General features: G+C 37.5%; 8 protein-coding genes across 11 annotated transcripts in view; 4 read left to right on the forward strand and 4 right to left on the reverse strand.

The window, feature by feature from the left end:
• The window catches only part of LOC134830094 (uncharacterized), a 52,872-nt gene extending 50,969 nt beyond the window's left edge, over window positions 1-1,903 (reverse strand). For both annotated transcript variants that reach the window (XM_063843475.1, XM_063843466.1), the window contains exon 1: window positions 159-1,903. In XM_063843475.1, the coding sequence (XP_063699545.1) occupies window positions 159-1,325 (1,167 nt within the window). In that variant the 5' untranslated portion in view covers window positions 1,326-1,903. The remainder of the gene's footprint in view (window positions 1-158) is intronic.
• A 1,616-nt stretch (window positions 1,904-3,519) lies between these two features.
• Window positions 3,520-4,222, reverse strand: LOC134838171 (vacuolar protein-sorting-associated protein 25). Its single transcript, XM_063853644.1, has 2 exons — window positions 4,082-4,222; window positions 3,520-4,029 (listed from the first exon to the last, which is right to left on the reverse strand). Exons 1-2 carry the CDS (start codon window positions 4,129-4,131, stop codon window positions 3,564-3,566), a joined length of 516 nt encoding a protein of 171 aa, XP_063709714.1. The 5' UTR covers window positions 4,132-4,222; the 3' UTR covers window positions 3,520-3,563.
• Window positions 4,223-4,262: 40 nt separating this feature from the next.
• Window positions 4,263-7,051, forward strand: LOC134828186 (uncharacterized). The gene is made up of 3 exons (XM_063841189.1): window positions 4,263-4,402; window positions 4,461-5,334; window positions 6,012-7,051. Exons 1-3 carry the CDS (start codon window positions 4,358-4,360, stop codon window positions 6,980-6,982), a joined length of 1,890 nt encoding a protein of 629 aa, XP_063697259.1. The 5' UTR covers window positions 4,263-4,357; the 3' UTR covers window positions 6,983-7,051.
• Window positions 7,052-7,084: 33 nt separating this feature from the next.
• Window positions 7,085-8,052, forward strand: LOC134828187 (NADH-quinone oxidoreductase subunit B 2-like). The gene is made up of 2 exons (XM_063841190.1): window positions 7,085-7,495; window positions 7,573-8,052. Exons 1-2 carry the CDS (start codon window positions 7,181-7,183, stop codon window positions 7,912-7,914), a joined length of 657 nt encoding a protein of 218 aa, XP_063697260.1. The 5' UTR covers window positions 7,085-7,180; the 3' UTR covers window positions 7,915-8,052.
• Window positions 8,053-8,201: 149 nt separating this feature from the next.
• LOC134827493 (MAU2 chromatid cohesion factor homolog) lies at window positions 8,202-11,412 on the forward strand. The gene is made up of 2 exons (XM_063840165.1): window positions 8,202-9,200; window positions 10,402-11,412. The coding sequence occupies exons 1-2, from the start codon at window positions 8,273-8,275 to the stop codon at window positions 11,304-11,306; spliced, it is 1,833 nt and encodes a 610-aa protein (XP_063696235.1). The 5' UTR covers window positions 8,202-8,272; the 3' UTR covers window positions 11,307-11,412.
• On the reverse strand, window positions 11,324-16,908 carry LOC134827492 (cleavage and polyadenylation specificity factor subunit 1). The gene is made up of 4 exons (XM_063840164.1): window positions 16,580-16,908; window positions 13,329-16,519; window positions 12,231-12,383; window positions 11,324-12,174 (listed from the first exon to the last, which is right to left on the reverse strand). Exons 1-4 carry the CDS (start codon window positions 16,749-16,751, stop codon window positions 11,410-11,412), a joined length of 4,281 nt encoding a protein of 1,426 aa, XP_063696234.1. The 5' UTR covers window positions 16,752-16,908; the 3' UTR covers window positions 11,324-11,409.
• Window positions 16,909-16,984: 76 nt separating this feature from the next.
• On the forward strand, window positions 16,985-18,396 carry LOC134827494 (GDP-fucose protein O-fucosyltransferase 1). The gene is made up of 2 exons (XM_063840166.1): window positions 16,985-17,175; window positions 17,232-18,396. The coding sequence occupies exons 1-2, from the start codon at window positions 17,064-17,066 to the stop codon at window positions 18,311-18,313; spliced, it is 1,194 nt and encodes a 397-aa protein (XP_063696236.1). The 5' UTR covers window positions 16,985-17,063; the 3' UTR covers window positions 18,314-18,396.
• On the reverse strand, window positions 18,340-20,178 carry LOC134827498 (oxysterol-binding protein-related protein 11). Of its 3 annotated transcripts, XM_063840168.1 has the most exons (4): window positions 20,057-20,157; window positions 19,802-19,955; window positions 19,020-19,744; window positions 18,340-18,385 (listed from the first exon to the last, which is right to left on the reverse strand). In XM_063840168.1, exons 1-3 carry the CDS (start codon window positions 20,087-20,089, stop codon window positions 19,062-19,064), a joined length of 870 nt encoding a protein of 289 aa, XP_063696238.1. In that variant the 5' UTR covers window positions 20,090-20,157; the 3' UTR covers window positions 18,340-18,385; window positions 19,020-19,061. The 3 variants fall into 3 exon arrangements, with proteins under 3 accessions (XP_063696238.1, XP_063696237.1, XP_063696239.1); XM_063840167.1 differs by lacking the exon at window positions 18,340-18,385 and having other exon boundaries at window positions 18,437-19,744; XM_063840169.1 differs by lacking the exon at window positions 18,340-18,385 and having other exon boundaries at window positions 18,438-19,744; window positions 20,115-20,178.
• Window positions 20,179-20,529: the final 351 nt, after the last annotated feature.

Genomic DNA, 20,529 nt, shown 5'->3' on the forward strand with positions numbered 1-20,529 from the left:
AAAAATTTTCATAAAACAGGAGTGATTTGAGAAACTCAGAAAAAATCAACGATGTGGAGGAGAAAAAAGTGAACTTTTACGCCATTTACGAAAAACCATTAGATCAAAAGTCAATTTCCAACATTTTAAAAATATTTTCAAACAAATATTTGACTTACCTTATGTTCCGTTGTCTCCGAAATGCATGGCAGCGACTTTGTTCGACTCTTTTCCTTCCGCTTCGCATCTCCATTAACATTTTCTTGCTGCCCCAACTGAATTCCGCAATCCACTTCATCAACACTTTCCTCTTCCTGCTCATTTTTCAACGATTCCTTGAGAAATCTGTAATATTCCTCTTCATTCCTGAACTGCTCGCCACTTCCGCGTCTTTTCTCCGCCTCTCGCACAATTCTCGAATCCAAACTCTGTCGATGCAACTTCAATTCCTCCTCATTCATCGTGTTCATGTTGAAACTTATCCGCTTTTTGGGTCTCATCCGCACCGTGGAGTTCGTCGAGTCAATACTTTTCAACGAACTCGAGCTCGGATAACGTTTTCCCATGCCGCTGTTCAAATCCGTCTGACTGGCATTCAAACTGTTGAGTTGTTGCTCGATGCGTTGCTCATATGTGTTAAATAAATCGTAATCGACGAACGTGAGATCATCGTATTTGACCATCGTGTCAATTTGTTGCAAACTTTGGAGGGAAGCGGACCACGAATTGCGCGCCAAATTCGACTGGGGCGTTGAGTTTTTTCCACTTCCGGTGATACTCAAGCGATTTTTTAGGCGGTCGATGAAACTACCAGAACGCTTAAACGGAGGCGGTTCAAAGACGGATGAGCGTTTTCTGACGGGCTTTGGTGTGGGTTGTTCGGTGACGGGTTCGTGCTCGAGAATGGCATCTTCTTTGAGTTCTTCTAAAATTGGCTCGCGGATGGATTTGCGATTATTTCGCTTCGTAATACTGATGGCCGAGAGGGTATGACTGCGTTTGAGGTTAAACGGATTTGGTTCTGCAGGTAAATTTTTATCTATTTTGTTCAGTGACTCACGACTTCCGGTGAGTTTATTTATAACGCGGTTCAACTTGTTGCCGAACACGAAAGTTTTTGCACGTTCAAGTTTAACCGGTGGCACTGGCTGCTCTTTCGCTGCATGCAACTTGTCGACCTTAACTTTGTTCTTTTCTCTTATGCGTGCGGCACTCTCACTTTTCGCGCTGCTATTGTTGTTGTTGTTGTTTTCTTTCGCAACCACCGATCCATCGACAGATTTCTTCTTTTTGCTGCCGAGCATCGTGGATTTTTTGGGACTTTGTTTGCTCGTTGATTTGTTCATTGCTCTTTGATTCGAATAAATAAAAAAAAATAAATAAAAATTCGATCGTGCGTACACTTGAAATAAAAAAAACAGCTGAGACGAGACTTGATTGTATCATATATCACATAATAATAATGAATTCATTCATGTCCATATCAATAAATACACACACTATCGCGTTGCTCATTGCGTTTCAATGTTAAAATGCGACTACGACAAATTTAGACATGATTTTTACACTTGCTTCTGATAAGACTTTCAGAAATTTTCTTCACATTGTTTATATATTTTACTGTCAATATAAACGAAAATGCACTTTTTTAATATTTTTTCACAAAATATTCTTGCTCCGGAAACGTGTAATATCACAAAAACTTTTTTAACTATGAATCATTTTTTTTTCAATAATTATCGTCGCGCTCGTGAGATGAACTAAGGCACTTTTCAGCTGTTGTTGCTTCGCACATTTGCCCAAAGAAAAGGGTTGAGATGCGAGTTAATTAACGAATTTTGGATGTAAAAATGTTTATTTTGGCTTTTTCAACGCGACGCGAACACAGATTTGATTGTTTATGTTGCCTTTAAAGTTTATTTGTCTCTCAATTAGTACCCCTTTATGTTTATTCTGCACCAACACTTGCAAGATTTTGGCGCGTTTCGTGTGTGGAGTGAGGAAAATGCGCTACGGAATGGTTTTTATGTCTGTCCGTGAATTTTTTATTAGGTTTTTAGATTTTTCTTACGTATTAGTCCAGTTAGAGTTTTTTCGGGTTTTTTTTAATTTCCTAATTTTTCAAAATTTTAACAAAAATTAACTCTTAAAATGATTTTTTTTATTAAAGTAGAATCCTTAAAACTCGAATTGTAGCTTTATAAATTAATTTCAGAATCTTAAATAAATCTGAAAAAAAAATTGCAAGTTCTTCAAATTTCAAATTTTTTTCAGATTTTTTTTAAATTTTTAATATTTGTCACTTTTTAGCTAATTTTTTATATTCTGAGTAATTTTTAGTCCCTAATCAATTAAAAATGTCTTAAAATAATATTTTTCTTTGTTTTTAGGTCAAATAAATTGATTTCAGCTCTTCCGTATTTTTTTCAGTTTTTATCAGAATTTGTCAGTTTTAGTAATTTTAACCAAAAACTTAAAAATCTTTAAAGACAGTTTTTTCTTAAATTTTTGCATTTTAGCTCTTCATAAGAGCTGAATTTTTTTTTAACTTTTTTAAAATTTTCTAAAAAAATTTTATATTTAATTTTTTCTGAATTCTCTAAAAATTTGAAACGTGAAAAATTAAAGTTTTTATTGTTTTAGCTCGAATGTAATTCTTTTAAATTTAATTTTTTTTTATTTTAGAATATTTTTTAGTTTCCCTGATGGTCTGTCAATCATTTCAGCTCCTGTCAATTCGTAGCAAGAAAAATGCGCTTTAGTGTCATTCCCCCACCAAAATTTCGCGAAAAAAATTTTTTAATTTGTTGATATGAAAAAAACATACACAACTGTCGCAGGTAAGTCACAATCAATACTACGAATGTTTGTATTTCGAATTATTAAGTAGACCTTATAGGCTTGTACACTTGACGCTCGTCGCTGACCATATATAAAAAAAATGTTCAAGTCTGTTTTTTTTTCTCGTTGTCACAATGTTGACTTATTGTTAATATTATTCATCGCGATTAGCGAATATTTAGCTCACTTGGGTCTGATCACTCGCGGCGCAATGAAAGTAACGTCTCTTCAGCAAACACGAAAATTAAACACACAAGGGAAGAGAAGTACCAACGATCAAATATTGGAGTACCTGTGTGTGGTAGAAACTAAAAAATAGGCAGAAAATTATCTTATCAGTCAATTATACACATCATGATATTAAATTTTGCTCGTGAATTTGTTACTTACTCACATTTTTTTTACTACATACCAACCGTGTGCATGTCTATATAGTTTTTGTAAATGGTCATCAATGTCGTTATGGAGACATCTAGTTGTTTACTGAGTAATTTTTGTGACTTGAAATTGCTTGAATTTCGGGAACGTTTAATTTTTTGACAATTTTTTCAAGAATTTTTCAGAAAATGTCAAAAATATTAGCAAATATTACAATTTTTTCTCTAAAATTGTAGAAAATCTTAAAAATTTGAGCTAAAAATTTAACTTCAAAATTTTTTGAAGCATTTTCAAGGTCAATATCAACCAAAGAGACAAAAATTCATAAAATATAAACAATAATTTATTGATTTTCAAATGTTTTCTTATAAAAACTTGACGCCTTCATTGTTTTCGAATACGACACATTTTCCTCGGCCTTCCAGCACCTTTAAGGCTTTTGTTAATACCCTTTCGTCTAGCCCGTAGAACTCTTCGCCTTGCGTGCTATCGCCATTTGTCAAGTCAAACAGCGTAAAAATCGTGTTTGTCTGTCCATTCGCGACAACCCAATTGTGAATCAAGTTCGCCCATTCATCCAATGTATGCCAATAAACTTCCCACTGCGTCTTTTTCTTGTCCAGCGGCACAGCGTTCTTTGTTTTCTCCAATTCCTCCAACACTTGCAGCTTCCCATCGTTCGATAACTTGCGATTTATCGCTTCGTTCGCAAATAATTCACTTTCTTCGCCGAAATTTAGCACCGCCAGGTTCTTGTGTTTGTAATACTTGAGGACAAGCGAGCACCAGGTGAGTAATTGACGCTCTCGGGTTTTCGTGTGTGGTTGAATACTGCAAAAAATGGGAGTTTAGATAGAATTTCTGTGAAATTTGAAGGACTTACGTGAAAAATGGAGGAAAATTGTATTCCCAAGGCCACTCAAAGTCGGTCATGATGGAAATTTAATGAAATTAATGCAAAAAAGTCCTGAGTTCAGAGTTTTTATTTTTGTTGTGACAGCTGATTTTGACATCCGAAACGTAATTGTCACTTTTGAAGTTCAAAAATTTAAATTCCCGTTATTCAGTCAGTTCGTGCGATAAGAAATCCGCGTGTTTTTTTACAAATTGTCCGATTAATTGTTAATTAATTGTCTATTAATTCATTTTTTCGTGTAAAATGGAGGAGAACTGTCGAGCTACAATCGATTTCATCCCGCATACCGTAAAATATTTTTAATTTTTTTGTCGTTTCCTTCTAAAAACTTGAATTTTTTTTGCAGTCCCTTGTGAAAATTTTAGAGCAACTGAGCGTTTTGGATCAACATGAAGCCGGAATGGTAAACAAATCGTGGTTCAATGCCGTTTACCGAAATCCCCGCAACACGGGAGTACTTTCACTCAACTTTGGAAACGTCCTTTTGGACGATCTCGAGCCTCCTCTCAGCTATTTTCGTCATTCTACGATTCCATACACTCGCCTGGTCCTTAGCGGTGGCATTCACCTGGGAACTGTTGATCAGTTTTTCGCCAAAATCGGGGAGACGCTCGAGGATCTCGTCATCAGACACTTTGTTCTGAAGAAAAAGTACGAAAAATATGCATTTTCGGCTGGGCGTCTTGCTGATATTCTGGAAAACATGCAAAAATTGAGATCTTTGGAAATTTGTTGGAGCTTCCAAACGGAGTTTATGAACGGAAATACAGTTTTTCAGCGACAAAATGGTGAAAAAGTATTAAAAGCGTTGGAAAATGTTCGAGAATTTCGATTAATCGCGCGCGATGTCACAGCCGAGCAATTCCTGTCGCTCGTTACGCCAATGAAGCATTTGGAGTCCTTGTATGTCGATATCAAGTACACAACGGCGTTTTTGCAGCAAGACGGCAAAAAAGCCGCCGACTGGTTTGTGATTTTGCAAATAATTAAAGAGCATGCGAGTACGTTGCGTCATTTGTTCCTGAATTTATGTTCGATTGATGCGCAGCAAGAAGTTCCCCTGAATAAGAAGGAATTTTTGACGCAGTTGCAACGAATTCGGGCTTTGGAGTTGGAAAGTTTTTCCCTAAATCTCGCATATGACCTGAGCAACAACTTTTTGTACCAATTTTTCCATAAATTCTCGAGTACTTTTACGACGTTGGGTCCTGTGCCGAAAAGTAAGTGAAAATTTCTAAAAATCAAAAAAAATTATTTGTATTTCAAAACCAAGGAAATTAAAATGATCGGAAAAAATTTAGAAAAAATCTTGAAAATTGCTGAAAATTTGTTAAAAAATATGAAAAAATGAGAAAAATTCGACAAAAACTTTGAAAAACTAGGAAAAAATCGGAGAACCTTAAAAAATTAATCAAAACATTATAAAAATTCGGAAATTTTTAAAAACTTGAAAATTTTTGTAAATTTCGGAAAATGAAGAAAACCACCAAGAAAAATTTGGAAAATTATTTTTTTAGAAAAAAAAAATAAATAAATTTATAATATTAAAGATAAACTTTCGAAACCATCAACTACGAAAAAATAAAAATTTAAAAAAAAAATTTAAAACGCAGCAAAATTTTGAAAAATACGAAAATTGGTGGAAAATTAGAAATCGAGGCAAATTTCGGAAAAAAATTAAATTATTTTAAAAAGAAACTGAGAAAAATCATCAAAAATCTGAGAAAACGCGAAAAAATCGAAAAAAAAAAATCTTGACATAATCGAAAAAAAATGAAAAACTCGAAAAATTGTAGAAAAGTCAAAAAATAATTTTAAAAAAATTCATAAAAAACTTCATTAAAATACGATTTTACTTTTTCCTCGAATAATTTTTCATCCTAATTTCCCTTTTCAGATGACGTTCCCACACAACCGATGGAAATAACGCCCGCCAATTTAGGAATTATCGTCCAAACCTTGCCTCGTTTGCGTTTCATCAATGTCAAAGTTACTCGTCCTTTAAAGGATTTGACGATTTTCAATCATCTTCTGGAGCTGCGTGTCCTAAATTTGAACGTTCACACCTTCGATCGCTCGCATCATCTATTCCATCGTCAATCACAAGATTTGCCGTTTAAAAAACCCGCTATAAATCCCAAAATGAAGCATCTCGTCATCAATGGCGCCTCCAATCATTACGCACATCGCGTTTTGTGCATCAAATGTGTCATGTACATGACGATTATTTTCCCGAACGTCACACGTCTCGAGCTGAATGTGAATGTCGAGGAAGGTCTCAACGACCAAGCGATGCGTTTAATCTTCCATCACCTCACAAATTTGGAAGTTTTGGGTGCAAACAATTGCAAGGAACTCACAGACGACGGATTTACAGGAACTTTTACGAAAAACGAAAATTTCACGATTATCAAAAAACGTCACGAAAACTTTTCCATCGGAAATTTGAAGAAACTCCGGACAGTTTTGCTCTATCCACTCGATTATATCACGGATGCCACCTTCATTGACGGTATTTCAAAGATCACGGGATTGAAACGGATCGCTATGACAGGTTTGGAAGAAATAACCGCCACCGGAATTGAAGCTCTTGCCGACGGATGTCCGAATCTCGAAGTGATTTTCTTCGAAAACTGCACGCAGTTCGACGAGAGATTCGTGAAATTCCTCCTCGCTCGCATGATTCACCTGAAATACATGAAACTCGGTACCTCGATGTACTTTCCCGATGAAATTATCAACATTCCGGGCATTGAATTGCTCTCGGATCGTGTCACTGGGGAACGTACCGTCGTTTGGAGAGCACATAACTTTTACAAATGCGGCACTGGGCAATTCCCGTTGAACGTCTTAAACTTACAATTGTAATTTTTTTAAACAAATTTCTTCTTGTTTCAATACATTTTCAACGTTCAAGTGTAAAATTTTTTGAATTTAGCTTTTTTCATGTCTTTTGACGTTGGCAACTCCCATTTGACAGGTCGACTTGTTATGTAAAAATTTGAAGAAGCAAAAAAAAATACACACACGAAACTCGATTTTGCGACTTTTTAGCAGGATTTCAGGATGTTAGCTTCTTCAATTGCCAGAAATTTGCAACTGTCGTCGGTGGGTTTGCGCAAGGGTACGTTAGCACTCGCCGGAGTCGGACAAAAGCATCAACAAACGCGAGGCGAGAAGACTTTGCCTGTGGTGAATCCAGAAAATCCTCTTCCGAAGCCCGGTTATTCGCCATTCGGATCGAAACAAGCGACTTTGGGGGAATGGGCCGTTGCTCGTTTGGACGATTTACTCAATTGGGGTCGTAAGGGCTCCATTTGGCCCTTGACTTTCGGTTTGGCGTGCTGTGCCGTCGAGATGATGCATATCGCTGCTCCTCGGGTAAGGTTTTTCATTTAAAAAATTTCAATTTTTCTCGTTGAAAATGACGAAAAATGATAAAATTTTGTGTTTTTTAGTACGATATGGACAGATATGGTGTCGTTTTCCGTGCATCTCCGCGTCAAGCTGACGTTATCATCGTTGCTGGAACACTGACGAACAAAATGGCTCCAGCTTTGCGCAAGGTTTACGATCAAATGCCCGAACCCCGATGGGTCATCTCGATGGGAAGTTGTGCAAATGGAGGCGGATACTATCATTACTCGTATTCCGTGGTGCGTGGATGCGACAGAATTATCCCGGTCGACATCTATGTGCCTGGATGCCCGCCAACGTGCGAAGCTCTCATGTACGGCGTCTTGCAGCTCCAAAAGAAGGTGAAACGCATGAAGACCTTGCAAATGTGGTACAGAAAGTAAAGAAATTCTTGTAAAATGTAAAATATCTTCGAAGACTTTGTAATAAGAGCCCGCGACGTAGAGGAAGGAGAGTCTCGTACGTAGATTCTGACTTCCACTTGTTAAATTTTCAAATAAAAATCCTATGTCTACATGAAATTTTTCATTTTTTCCTGATATTTTCCTAATAATTTTCATGAAAATCGCAAAATCATTGAAAAGTCATGGAAAAGTGTCCCTCTGGTGAGAAAACGAGGAACTACAATTGTTTGTATCGAATTAGCGTGAAGGCAAATTGCGAATATCTGTTTACTATTGCATCGCTCCTCGGGTTTTTCGCGTAAATTCCAGGATTTAACTGAATTTTAGTGCCCCAAAAATGTCTTCGCAGCAAGATCGATGCTACGTCGCCTTGCTGGGCCTCGCCGAATACTTCCGCACCGCAAATCCGCCGAATATTCGGCAAGCGATCCAGTGTCTGCAGGCATTGTTTACCTTTTCGCCTCCGCTGAAGATGGAAGCCCGCACACACTTCCAGCTCGGCCAAATTCTCATGAACTACACGAAAAACACGGATCTCGCCAAGAGTCACCTCGAAAAGGGCTGGCACATTGCGGAAAATCTCAGTCAATTTGACGACAAATTCGAAATTGCGACGCTCCTCTCGTCGCTGTACCTGCAGGAAGATCAAAGTGGCGCCGCGAAAGTCGTGCTGCGAAAAGCACTCGAACTGAGTCAACATAATGTGCAGTGGCACTGCAAGCTGCTGTTTCAGCTGGCGCAAATCCATGCAAACGATAAGGAATACTCGCCGGCAGCAACGTTGCTAGCTGTCGGAGTCGATACGTGCGACGACACGAGCACGGCCTACCTCAAGACGCTCTTCCTGCTGAGTCGAGCGATGATTCTCATGATCGAGCGGAAGATACAGGAGGTGCATGCGACGCTGAATCAGGCCGTACTCATTATCGACAATTCCATTCAGAATATTCACCTGAAGGAGCATCTCAAGTTGTTTTTCCTCACGCTGCAAGTGCTGCATTATCTCCAGACGGGTCAAGTGAAGACAGTGAAAAGTAGTTTAAAGCAGCTGCAACAGAGCATTCAGACGATTATGGCACCGAATTGGCCTTCGGACGAGCAGATTTTTGGACAGGCGCCGATGGAGTGCTTTATGTGGCTACCGAAAGACTTGAATATCGTGCTTGTGTATTTAGTCACTGTGTGGCATTCGATGATGGCAGGGTACATGGACAAGGCGCAAAAGTATACGGAAAAGGCCCTCAATCATATCGAGTTCCTAAAATGTAAGTTTTTTCACAATTTTTTAAAGTGATTTTGACAGTAAAAATTATAAAAATCGGAGTTTTTTCAAAAAAAAATTTCAAGCTTTTTGAATTTTTGTGATTTTTTTTTCATAATATTTAAAATTTTTAAATGAAAAAAGCTCAGAAATTTATATTTTAATGAAATTTTTTACGTTTGTCACTTCAAAAAATTGACAGTTTAATTTTTTTTGAATGAAATTTTAAATATTAAGAAAAATTTAAATCTTAAAATCCATAAAAAAAATATGATTTTAAACTTTTTGATCTAAATATCTCTAAAATTTAAAATTATTTTGACAAAAATTCAAGTTTTTATCACTTTTAAATTTTTAGAACTATTTTAGAACTAAGTTGCATATTTTAACTTTGCATAATTTAAACTCGAAAAAACTTTGAAGTAAAAAAAATGATATTTTCTTAAAATTTTGACACCTGTCATTTTAAAAAACTTACAGTTTGAAATGAAATTTGTAAAATTAAGAAAAAATAATATCTAGAGAGAAAATTTTAAATTTTTTGATTCTAAGTTTTTCTAATTTTTTGCATTTTTGGTTCTAAAAAGCTCTGAAATTTCAAATTTAATTAAAATTTGACAGTTGTCAGTTCAAAAATTAACCGTTAAACATTTTTTTGACGAAATTTCAAATTTTCAAGGAAATCAAAAAATCATACAAAAGTTTTTTTATTTAGGCCGCTCCAAATTTTTTTTGAATTTTTTGTCCCATGCCCCATTTCAAAAGTCGAAAATCCAATGGGGCAAAATAAAAAAAAAAGTTGAAAATTTCATCAAAATTGACCGTTTTTTGGTCTTTTTTCATATTTTTTCAAAGAATATTCTAAAATTTTTTAAAAAATTTCAATTTTTAAATTTTTTTTCAAAAAAAAATATTTTTAAAATTTTTTGACAGTTATTTTTAAATTTTTTTTCAAATTTTTTTTAAAATTATTTTAAATTAAAATTTCATAAAAATAACTCAAATAAAATTGTTAAAAAAATGAAAAAGTATTTCAAAACTTTTTTTTTTATTTTTTTGGCCCCTCCCCATTTTGAAAAAAGTTATTGGGACAAAAAGTTCGAAAAAAATTTGGAGCGGCCTTAAGAAATCGTAAAAAACTTTTACTGTCAAAAAAACTTTTTTTCTAAAAATATTCTTAAAAATCTTTTTTTTTTTTATTTCAGCGCAAGATAACAAACCAATTCTGGCTGTCTTTCAAATCATCTTGCTGGAACACATCATCATGTGTCGTCTCGTGATGGGCAACAAATCACTCGCCATTCAGGAAATCGGTCTAGCAAAAGATGTGTGTCTCTCGAACAAATCCATCCTTCGACGGCATTCCCCGCAACTGCATTGCCTCCTCGGACTGTACGCCATGTCAATTTCCTTCTTCAACAACGCCGAAAAGCAATTCCAGATCTGCATTCAGGAAACGCAAGAACGCGACTTGAAACTCTTCGCAAACCTCAATTTGGCAATCGTTTACTTGCGAACGCACCGCGAACAGGAATTACAGCAACTTTTGCAACAAGTGCAGTCGGACACGTCTGCGAGTCAATCGAACAATAGTCAAGCGTTAATTGGGAGTTTTTACTACGTGCAAGGCCTCAACGCTTTTCACAAGAATTCCATTCACGAAGCCAAGAGATTTCTGCGGGAAACGCTGAAAATGGCGAATGCCGAGGACCTGAATCGACTGACGTCGTGTTCGTTGGTGCTGCTGTCGCACGTTTTCCTCAGCATCGGAAATTTCCGCGAAAGTATGAACATGGTGACGCCCGCGCTGCAGCTGGCATCCAAAATTCCCGATATTAATGTGCAACTTTGGGGCACGGCGATCTGCAAGGAGCTCTACATGATCCAGAAAGAGCGCACAAACGAAGAAGATGCGTACAAAAAACACCTTTCGTTCTCGCAAAACTTACTCAACGACCAATATCGCGCGATAAACCAGCAATCGGAGCACCGTTTGATCAATTGGTACACGGGAGATCCGCCACCACCAATCCACGGGCAACAGGCGCCGCAGCAATCCATCGCCAGTACGAGCATGCAAGACTTTGGACAGTTTGGTGTCGCGCAGTAACTTAAAAAAATTTTACCTAGAGATAAGATTCGGTTTTATTCTAACGATTAGGGTTTTCTTAAATGATTGATTGTACAATAAAAGTGTAGGTATTTTGTATTCCTTAAAATAATGACGTCACACTATTGAGTTCGAGCAAATCCCCTAAAATTTCGTCGACTTTTGTGCCAATTTTCTTCGCAACTTCGTGTTTTTCGTGCGCCGGCAAGTTGTTAAAGTGCCACACGAGCTCCCCGTCAACGATGCATCTCGCGGGATTGTTCAAGCCTTTTTTCATCGTCCGAATTGTGCGATACGCTTTCGGATTGAGACCCCCGAGATGCGGAATGTGTGTCACCAAGACATTTTGCAACATGAAAAGTCGTCGGTAGGTTTTTTCGGGCAGCGGCACGAGATATCCCAAGCCGCCGTCGAGCGTGGAGAAAATTGTCACGTGTTTGCCGTCGTAATTGTAATTCCTCTTGTTCTCGTCCATCTCGCGGAAGTCACACTGCACACGGAACATGGCATTAATTTTTTGTCCCAAATGATAATCCGCCTTTTTGATTAATTTCTGGCCACCGAAGGATTCTCTCGATTCCGGTTGGTACATGTATATCAAAATGTTCGCTTGATCGTCTGTCGCAATAAATCCTAAATTGTTGTTATCGACTGCAAATTCGATGCCATAGACGTTTAAACGATTAAAATCACGTGAAACGACAGAAAGTGTTCGGTATTCCTCTTGGAAACGTAAAATACTAATGGATTGGTACATGTCGGCGACGAGAATGAGCGATTTGACGGAAACCATTTCGTGAATGTAAATATTCGCATCGATAAATGCCACGCCACTGATGTCGTTGTCTTTCAGTTGGAACAAATAAATCTAAAAACCAAAGAATTTTATTAAAAAATATTTTTTTAGAGTAATTTCGGACTCACCTTTTGTCCAACAGCGCAAACAAGTAATCCCAAAACGTGAGTGATGGCGGAAACAGGACCTTTTTGATCTTTTGAAAGGACTTCTTTGAACTTGAATTTAGTCATCGGCTTTCCAGGCTCCGGAACGACTTCGATGATGTCGTACAGTAAAATCTAAATGGAATAAAAATTTCAAAATTATGTTAGATATTAAATTTGAAGAAAAATTTTCCTTATTTTTTTTTAGTCCAAAATTTTATTAAAATTTTTAATTAATTTTTTAAAACTTTTTTTAACTCGATATTCTTTTATTTTAGAATATTTATTTTGAATTTTTTCTATAATTTTTTTTAAATTTTAAATTAAGATTTTATAAGTTTTGTGGAATTTTCACTTTTTCAATAATTATTTTGATTTCCAATAAAATAAAAAAAGAGGTAAAAATTTCATCAAAATTGACCGTTTTTGGTCTTTTTCAAAATATTTTCAAGGAATTTTCAAAATTATTTTCAATTTTCAAGAATTTTGTATTGAAAAACAAAATTTAACATGAAATTTGTTCTCAAAAAATATTTTCAAAAAAATTATTTTTCAAAAATTTTTGACAATTATTTTTAAGAATTTTTTTTTGTTTAAATTTTTAACTTGAAATACTTTGAGATCAATTTTAAATTATCAAATCTCAATATAATGGTATTTATTTAAAACTACTAAAAAATTCATAAGGGCCAAAATTTGTTGAAATTTTGTCATTTTGTATGAAAAAGTATTTCAAAAACTTTTCTTTATTTTGCTCCCCCATTTTGAAAAAAATCTTTTGGGATAAAAACATCGAAAAAAATTTAGAGCATTTAGCCAATGGGGTTTAAAAAAAATAAAAAATATTAAAAATTATTTTAAAATAAAAAATCGAGTTAAAAAAATTACAAAATTTAATTGAAAACTTTAAGTAAATTTTTCAATTTTATTTTGATTTGTCAAAAATTTTATTTTGCAAAATTCTTTGAACTTTTATTATTTTGAAGAAATGTCATAAAAATTAAAGTTTTCTTTTTTTTAATTTTTGAGCAATTTTAATCGATAATTCATTAAATTTTATGAAAATTCGAAAATTCTTACCCTTCCACGTGACGTAATATCCTCACTATAAGTATAATTTGTGCCAACAGCAATATATTCCTTCAATCCCGACAACGCGCCTTCGTACGCCAAACTGACATTTTTCAAGCTAATCACGTGTTCCCACTCATCGAGATCAATATTCGTTTCTGGCACAATTTCCCACGTCTCCGGCGACACAAGAACAATTTCGAATTTATCCACGGTCGGATACACAAATCGTTCTCCCTTATTTTCCTCCGTCGATTCCTTATCCTCGCCATTAAATCGGAAATATTTGTTACTAACTTCTTGATGATTCAAGCAAACGCAGTAAACTTTATGCTCGTTATGATAAACCACGTGACCTGGCGTGCATCTCATGGGAATTTTCCGAATGGGCCAGTGCGAGTCGTAGGTGAGATACGTCGGAAGGATCGAAATTTGAAGTGTGTTCGAGTCATCAAAGTAAATGAACCCATTTGGACAGTTGATGTTGTTAAAAGCTGCAAATGTTCGCATTGGATTGTTCGCGTACAAGCGATGCGTTCGAAGTTCACCTCTTGCCGTCATAAATACGAAATACGATTGTTCACCACAAATCGCCAAACCACTCATATTGGCGACATTATTGAAAAATCTGAATTTCATGACATTTTTCTTCGATGTTTTAAAGGTGTCGTCATCTGTGAGATCTTCCACGGTACTTTTTGGTGCTTCGTAGTACAACATATCGTGATTAATTTTGACAAAACGGATCTTTAGATGTCCTTTTCCGTACCGATAAACGCCGTAAACGAGAATTTGGTTGTCCAAACGGATGAAAAGCAACGGTCTCGACCCACAATGTCCCAAACCGACGACAAAAATCTCTCGTGGCATCGTACTTTCCTGCACGGGCACGTTATTATAATTTATTGGCGCTTGTGGGGCTTGAGGTTCTGCTGCCACACCAGGTTCTTTCTTCGTTTGCGCAATAATTGGGACAAATTCCATCGAATCTGCGAGAAAATGATTCCCGTTTCCGACGTTGTTGACTAAATAAGTCAATTTCAGGTCCGGCATCGAGTAAATTTCCATATTTCCGTTGTCGCGAGTCACAAAAACCCAATAAGTTGGCTTGAAAACTTGCATTAATCGACGCCACCAATCAGAATTTTTGATAGTTGCTTTAATGACCATGTCTGCCATGCTATTCATCTTCATCGCGTTGCCCGATTCGCCGTATAACAAGTCTTCTTCATCATCGATGAGTAGCACTTTTTCACTTTTCATCGCTCCAAAGCCCGAGGAATATGCATTTTTGAAGTCGTTGTTGTGATCCATCTTCGTAGTGAACAGTCCGGACACATCTTTATAGCAACACATGCCAATAATCGGTGGCGAACTTGAAATTGTGTTTTTATTGACAGCTAACCGACTCATGCCCTTCGTGTCACGCAACGCCAACGTTATAACTTGACCATTTTGGGTCCGGATACAAACATAGGGATCCGCAATGGAACAACTTGTCACCGGAAATCCCACATCAATCGGAATATTTTGAATTATCCGCGTTCCTTGCAGCAATCTAACGGATTTCGTCGTCACTTGCACGATATATCGATTATTTCCGACATTTCCCACGTGAATTGTCGGCAAATTACACGCAAATCCCGTATTTTGTATCTCGTTGATCTCCTGTCCCGTTTGCAGCACCATCGTCGAGTTGTCCTGCGTCAAAATCATGAAAGCGTGACTCGATTCGCCATTTTCCGGTCGTTTTACGGACTCATCAACGACAGTCCAGACATCCAGAGACCCCGAAACATCGAAACTCGTGATGGATTGGGGCTTCAACGAGCTCTGAAGAACGGTTAAGGCGCCGTTTTTGGCATGTCCCGATGCCGCTAGGATCTCCAAGTGGATATTTTCGTAAGATTCCTCGGGAGTGTCTTCGGCATGTTCGTCGGCGATCATCCTCAAACCGACTGCCATGTGTGATAATGGACCGATATTTAGTAAACTGTCACAAACTTCGAACACATAACTCGTAAGTTGCACGGAAGTTTTTTGTCCGGTGCCGTACACTTCGAATTCTTCTTGCTCGAGTCGCGGGCGTTTCACGATTTCTTTGTCGATGCCATCGGTGTCGTCGATTGTGATGACGGTACTTTCGTCTTTTTCCTTGAAATGCAGCAAAAGACTGTTTCCGAGACGTGATCCCAAGAAAAGATACTCTTCCTGGCAGACGCAGATGCAACAAGTCAAGACACTGGAAGCTGCCTTGCTGAAATGGAAACTTCTCACACTTCTCATTGAATCGGCACAAAGCGTCAAAACGTACAACTCGCCATTATTGAGGGACAGAACCAACTTGTCATTATCAATAAACTCCACTTGAGCGCAATCCAAGCTTATTTTGACGCCATCTTGAGGTTTTAGCGGGAAAGCCGTGCTGTGATCGGCAATACTATTCAAACTCACTCCATATGGGGGGACACTTTGGTTCAAATAAATCAACGCATTGTTGGCCATTACGAGACATCCGTTAATCGGTTTTTTCAAAGGAATCGCTTTGAAGCAATCGAACGGCAAATTTTGGACACTCCAGATTACCGGATGCACTCTTTGTTGGATATTCAACGACAAAGCGACCATCATGCAAGAATCCTGTCGAACGGCGATTCGACCCGGGAACGTTCTAACAGGCTCGTACAACACCAGCAACGTTGGTTCATAATACCCATGCAAGAATTGGATATCGATGACATTATCAATTCGCTCATCCAGGTCCTTCAACGTGATGATATACGACGCTAAAATGGGCGTTTTCGTGATAATTGCCGTCGGAGTCTTTTTCATCGGTTTCACGTCCGTAATTTCAATCTCATCTAAGCCGGTGTCCTTGCGAAACGGCAACACCACGAGTTTCCTGCCATAAACCAGCATCACAGCGCATCTGTTGTCGGGATCAACTCGCACAATTGGGATGTGATAATTGCCGGTCCATCCGCCGCGGATGTCCTCTTCCTCGAAATAATGCAAACTGAGGGTTTTTAGCTCGTACGTGTCCGGGTCGTGTTGCACAACGGACAATTTGGCATCGGAAAAGCTGATTAGCAGGGCATCGCGAGGAGATCCCGTCAGAGAAACGGATTGCAAGGACATTACGTTGCCAAATAGAGTATAGGTGGCGAGACATTCCAATCGCATGTTGGGCGGACGAAGGTCTAAAAGTAAAAAAAAATGTTAAAAAATAACCTCTAGGAGTTGCGGCATTGAAATCGTACCTGAATACTTCTCGTTGCTCGTTGAGGGATCGACATCCGGTCGCATTCGGTACACTTTGAGGATGTTAGCACCCGCTGTGACCAAAGATTCTTCGACATTGTTGAAGAAATGGCATGTTATCGAGTGTTCAATGCCTGTAGCGGGATGTGTTTGCTTGCAAATTGAAAACATGTTGCCGGTTTCTGATAATTTCCTTGGTTTCCTTCCAAAACTTGACTTTTCCTTGAATCTTCTTCACTTCCTTGGCGCTCAAAGGGACTTATTTAACATATTTTTCAGCAATATGTGTGAAAATTTACGAATTTTTACCGAGGAAATGCTTTTCGCTCTTGTTTATTTACGTTTTTCTGAGGGAAATTTCTCCGCCAGGGGACGCCACTGGGATGTAAACAAGAAACCGGCGAACGAGCGACAACAAAAAAGAAGTTGCTTGATCGATATCCGCCCATTTAACGCGTTAAATGGAGTTATAAAGTACTTAAAATGGAAAAATTAGTCTTTAGCACATTCCTTTTGTCAGTTTTATTGGCGAATTTGTCCGTGGCCAGTGAAGCAATCGATGAAAATGGGTACATTGTGTATTGTCCTTGCATGGGTAAATCTCATTTTATTGAAATTTTTGCTTTTTCTAACAATACCTTTGCAAAATAGGTCGTTTTGGCAACCAAGCAGACCATTTTCTCGGCGCTTTAGGTTTCGCCCATGATCTCAATCGAACTCTTGTGTTACCAGCATGGAATGAATATCGCCGTGGCGAGGTCCGTTCAAAGCAAATTCCCTTCGATACGTATTTCAAGGTGGAACCTCTGCTGAAATTTCATCGTGTTGTCACCATGGAACGATTTATGCGGGAAATTGCTCCGGAAGTGTGGCCCGCCGACAAAAGAATCTCCTTTTGTTACTCCGAACGTGTCGGTTTGGATGGAAAATCCGGAAAAGGTTGCAATGCCAAGGACGGAAACCCGTTTGGACCGTTTTGGGATAATTATGGCGTGGATTTTGCAAGTTCGGAGTTCTTCGGACCATTAACGTACGACGTGCATCACCAAAAAATGACCGAAAAATGGGCTGAAAAATATCCAGCGGATAAATTTCCTGTTTTAGCATTTACGGGAGCTCCCGCAAGTTTTCCGGTGCAAGACGAGAACCGACATTTGCATGAATTTCTCAAGTGGAGTGACGCCATTGAGCAAAAAGCAAAAGATTTTATCGCAAAATCCCTTCCAAAGGGAGCTTTTATCGGCATTCACTTGCGAAACGGCATGGATTGGGTGAAGGCATGCGATCATGTCACACAAACAAAGAACTTATTCTCGTCTCCACAATGTCTCGGGTACCGCAATGAAAAAGGAAATTTATATCCGGAGCTCTGTATGCCTTCGAAAGAGACAGTAATTCGTCAAATAAAGCGACAAATTAAGACATTCAAGGAATTGAACAAAAATAACGAGATAAAATCCATTTTTGTGGCGTCCGATAACAACCACTTGCTGGAAGATTTGAACAAAAATCTCAAGCGAATGGGAATCACGGCAGTAAAATTACCGGAAGATAATCCGCATGTCGATCTAGCAATTCTGGGAATGTCAAATCACTTTATCGGGAACTGCATTTCGTCATTTTCGGCCTTTGTGAAGCGGGAACGCGACGCAAAAGGCTTCCCATCGACATTTTGGGCTTTTCCGAAGGAGAAAAAAGATCCCGTTAAGAAGGTGGAACATGAAGAATTGTAAAAAATCCTCATTTTTATAATATAATTTCTCTTTTTATTATTATTATCGTGTGTCAATATTGCAATTAATTACCTGAAAAGTCCAAAAATTTATTTTGACAGTAAAAAAATCAAGAAATTATTTTTTTTAATCAATTTTTAGTTAATTTCTCGTAAGAATTTAACATTTAAATTCGATAATTTGACTAAAAATGGTTAAAAATCAATAATTTCTCATTTTTTACTGTCAAAAAAATTCTTTGAACTCGTAGGTTCTCTGTTCAAATTTAAATTTTTCTTTAATTTTGTTTATGAAAAGCTGAAATACTGAACGTTTCTTATTTTTTTTATCCTGAAAATTCGACTTTTTGTGTGAATGTGTGTAAGTGTGAGGTCACTTGAGTAAAATTTCAATATCAAAAAAGCTCAAAATGCTTCGATGATTTTGAGTTTTCTTTAAATTGAAGTTTTTCTGAAGTGACTTTTGATATAAAACTGTTTTTTAGTGTGAAATATTTTTAAAAATTTTATAAGCGCTGTCCTTTTCTGTTGCTATTAGCTATAAATGCCTTTATAAGTAGATCAAAATTTTAAGAAATTGTTCCATTTTTTGTTGTTTTTAGCGAATTTTGACGGTTTAAGCTATTTTTGTTCATATTCTTTAGATATGGCTTTGTATTTTTTAAAATTTGGCTTCAATTGTGAGAAAACCGTTAAAGTTCAAGTACTTGTGTGAGGTACGCCCGTTACTCTCGTTTCTTCCGCTCGTATCAAATGGCCTCCATGTCCGTGAATTCGTTGAATTTCTGCAGCAAACCGAGTGCCTGGAACAAAACGGTCGTCGTTGTTGCCGATAGCGCCTTGAGCATCAGTAAATCCGGGTCTGTAGCGGAAATTTGTGGTGCTGCGTCACCTTGCGGCATCCCTTCTGCCCCTGCAACGGCCGTTGTCGTGCTCGTGGCTGTCGTTGTAATTGCTTCCGCTGCCGTCGGTGTCGTCGTCGTTGAACTAGTTGTCGTCACACTCGGTTCCATGCCCAAATTTTCAATTGCTTTGATGAGATTTGCGTTGCACGTCTCCGTTTGTTGCAGTTGTTGGCGACACGCATCCAAGGCATCGAAGGCCGCAAGTGAATCTCGCACGGAAATTGGGCTTTGGGACGTCGCCAAGCTCAATGCCTGCGAATGACTTTGCACAATTGATCGCAAACCGTCGACCCATTCTTGTCGCATCCGCGAATCGGGCGCCCGTAACTTGATTATCTCACCGTTGGCGCAGTTGATGAGGAATGTGCGGGAATCCTCGCTCGGACAAATTATCGCGGATTCGAGGAAAATTTGTCCACGCGGCGGATTCGATATCACAGGTTGCGGATTCTCGTCAGGTCCCTCGCACAAATAGTAACTTAACACGCCTTGTGTTGCGTCGACCGTGAAATAACGCATTTGGTATCCTGTGCAAAAAAAGAATTAATTAAAAATTCACAAGAAAAAATAAAAAAAATCTCAACCTTTGACATAATTTGTATATTTCAGCAGCATGCCCGACAGCACCGGCCTCGGATTGAGCACTTTGCTCAAGTTCGTGTTGGCTTCCATACGGTTAGCGGCCTTTTTGGGTTTTTTGTGGAGGAATTTTAGTTTTCGCAGTATCTTGATGACTTTCTGGAACAAAATACAGTGCAAGGAAAGAAACTTTGAAAGTGATTCTACTTCGCTAGAATGGACAGACACACAGAAATAACAACGGATTGCTAGGAATCTACCACGAGCACTACGTTTAAACAGCAATACAACATCTAAGAAGGGTTTCACAGCTCTTACTTGACGATTTTTAAGGATTTTTTGTGCTCGATTTCATTGTTTATGACTTGTTATAATCCCATTGCGTAATGCGAATGAAATTTAATTGTGTGCTGGTGTATGGTTTGAATTAGCAGGTGTGGCAATTTCAAATATCGGTAAATTTTGAGATTTTTTCAATTTTTCAGGGAATTTTTCACAAATTCACACAAAAAACATCTTAAAAAGAATTATTTTGTTCAAGTTATTTTTCAAGTTTTGATAAAAATGAGGTAAAATAAATATTTTTTCAACAAATCAATCTTTCAGGAGATTGTTTTGAAGGCTCGTTTATTTTATTTATTTATTTTTTATTTATTTTTTACGTTATATCACATAATCTAAAATACTCTAAAAAGACCGTTTTTTCTTTTTTTTAAATTTTATTATTTTTTTG

Source organism: Culicoides brevitarsis, chromosome 1 (genome assembly GCF_036172545.1).
Source record: "Culicoides brevitarsis isolate CSIRO-B50_1 chromosome 1, AGI_CSIRO_Cbre_v1, whole genome shotgun sequence".
NCBI lineage: Eukaryota > Metazoa > Arthropoda > Insecta > Diptera > Ceratopogonidae > Culicoides > Culicoides brevitarsis.

Excerpts from the sequence above, each read along its gene's own strand:
- LOC134838171 (XM_063853644.1), bottom strand. The coding sequence starts at position 4,131 with ATGACCGACTTTGAGTGGCCTTGGGAATACAATTTTCCTCCATTTTTC. Across the intron at positions 4,030-4,081 it reads AATTTTCCTCCATTTTTCAC|TATTCAACCACACACGAAAA; the intron begins GTAAGTCCTTCA and ends CATTTTTTGCAG.
- LOC134828186 (XM_063841189.1), top strand. The coding sequence starts at position 4,358 with ATGGAGGAGAACTGTCGAGCTACAATCGATTTCATCCCGCATACC. Across the intron at positions 4,403-4,460 it reads TCGATTTCATCCCGCATACC|TCCCTTGTGAAAATTTTAGA; the intron begins GTAAAATATTTT and ends TTTTTTTTGCAG. Across the intron at positions 5,335-6,011 it reads GTTGGGTCCTGTGCCGAAAA|ATGACGTTCCCACACAACCG; the intron begins GTAAGTGAAAAT and ends TTCCCTTTTCAG.
- LOC134828187 (XM_063841190.1), top strand. The coding sequence starts at position 7,181 with ATGTTAGCTTCTTCAATTGCCAGAAATTTGCAACTGTCGTCGGTGGGT. Across the intron at positions 7,496-7,572 it reads TGCATATCGCTGCTCCTCGG|TACGATATGGACAGATATGG; the intron begins GTAAGGTTTTTC and ends TGTGTTTTTTAG.
- LOC134827493 (XM_063840165.1), top strand. The coding sequence starts at position 8,273 with ATGTCTTCGCAGCAAGATCGATGCTACGTCGCCTTGCTGGGCCTCGCC. Across the intron at positions 9,201-10,401 it reads TCATATCGAGTTCCTAAAAT|CGCAAGATAACAAACCAATT; the intron begins GTAAGTTTTTTC and ends TTTTTATTTCAG.
- LOC134827492 (XM_063840164.1), bottom strand. The coding sequence starts at position 16,751 with ATGTTTTCAATTTGCAAGCAAACACATCCCGCTACAGGCATTGAACAC. Across the intron at positions 12,384-13,328 it reads ATATTACGTCACGTGGAAGG|ATTTTACTGTACGACATCAT; the intron begins GTAAGAATTTTC and ends TATTCCATTTAG. Across the intron at positions 12,175-12,230 it reads TTTGCGCTGTTGGACAAAAG|ATTTATTTGTTCCAACTGAA; the intron begins GTGAGTCCGAAA and ends TTTGGTTTTTAG.
- LOC134827494 (XM_063840166.1), top strand. The coding sequence starts at position 17,064 with ATGGAAAAATTAGTCTTTAGCACATTCCTTTTGTCAGTTTTATTGGCG. Across the intron at positions 17,176-17,231 it reads TGTGTATTGTCCTTGCATGG|GTCGTTTTGGCAACCAAGCA; the intron begins GTAAATCTCATT and ends TTTGCAAAATAG.
- LOC134827498 (XM_063840168.1), bottom strand. The coding sequence starts at position 20,089 with ATGTTGTATTGCTGTTTAAACGTAGTGCTCGTG. Across the intron at positions 19,956-20,056 it reads GTTTAAACGTAGTGCTCGTG|AAAGTCATCAAGATACTGCG; the intron begins GTAGATTCCTAG and ends ATTTTGTTCCAG. Across the intron at positions 19,745-19,801 it reads ATATACAAATTATGTCAAAG|GATACCAAATGCGTTATTTC; the intron begins GTTGAGATTTTT and ends TTTTTTGCACAG.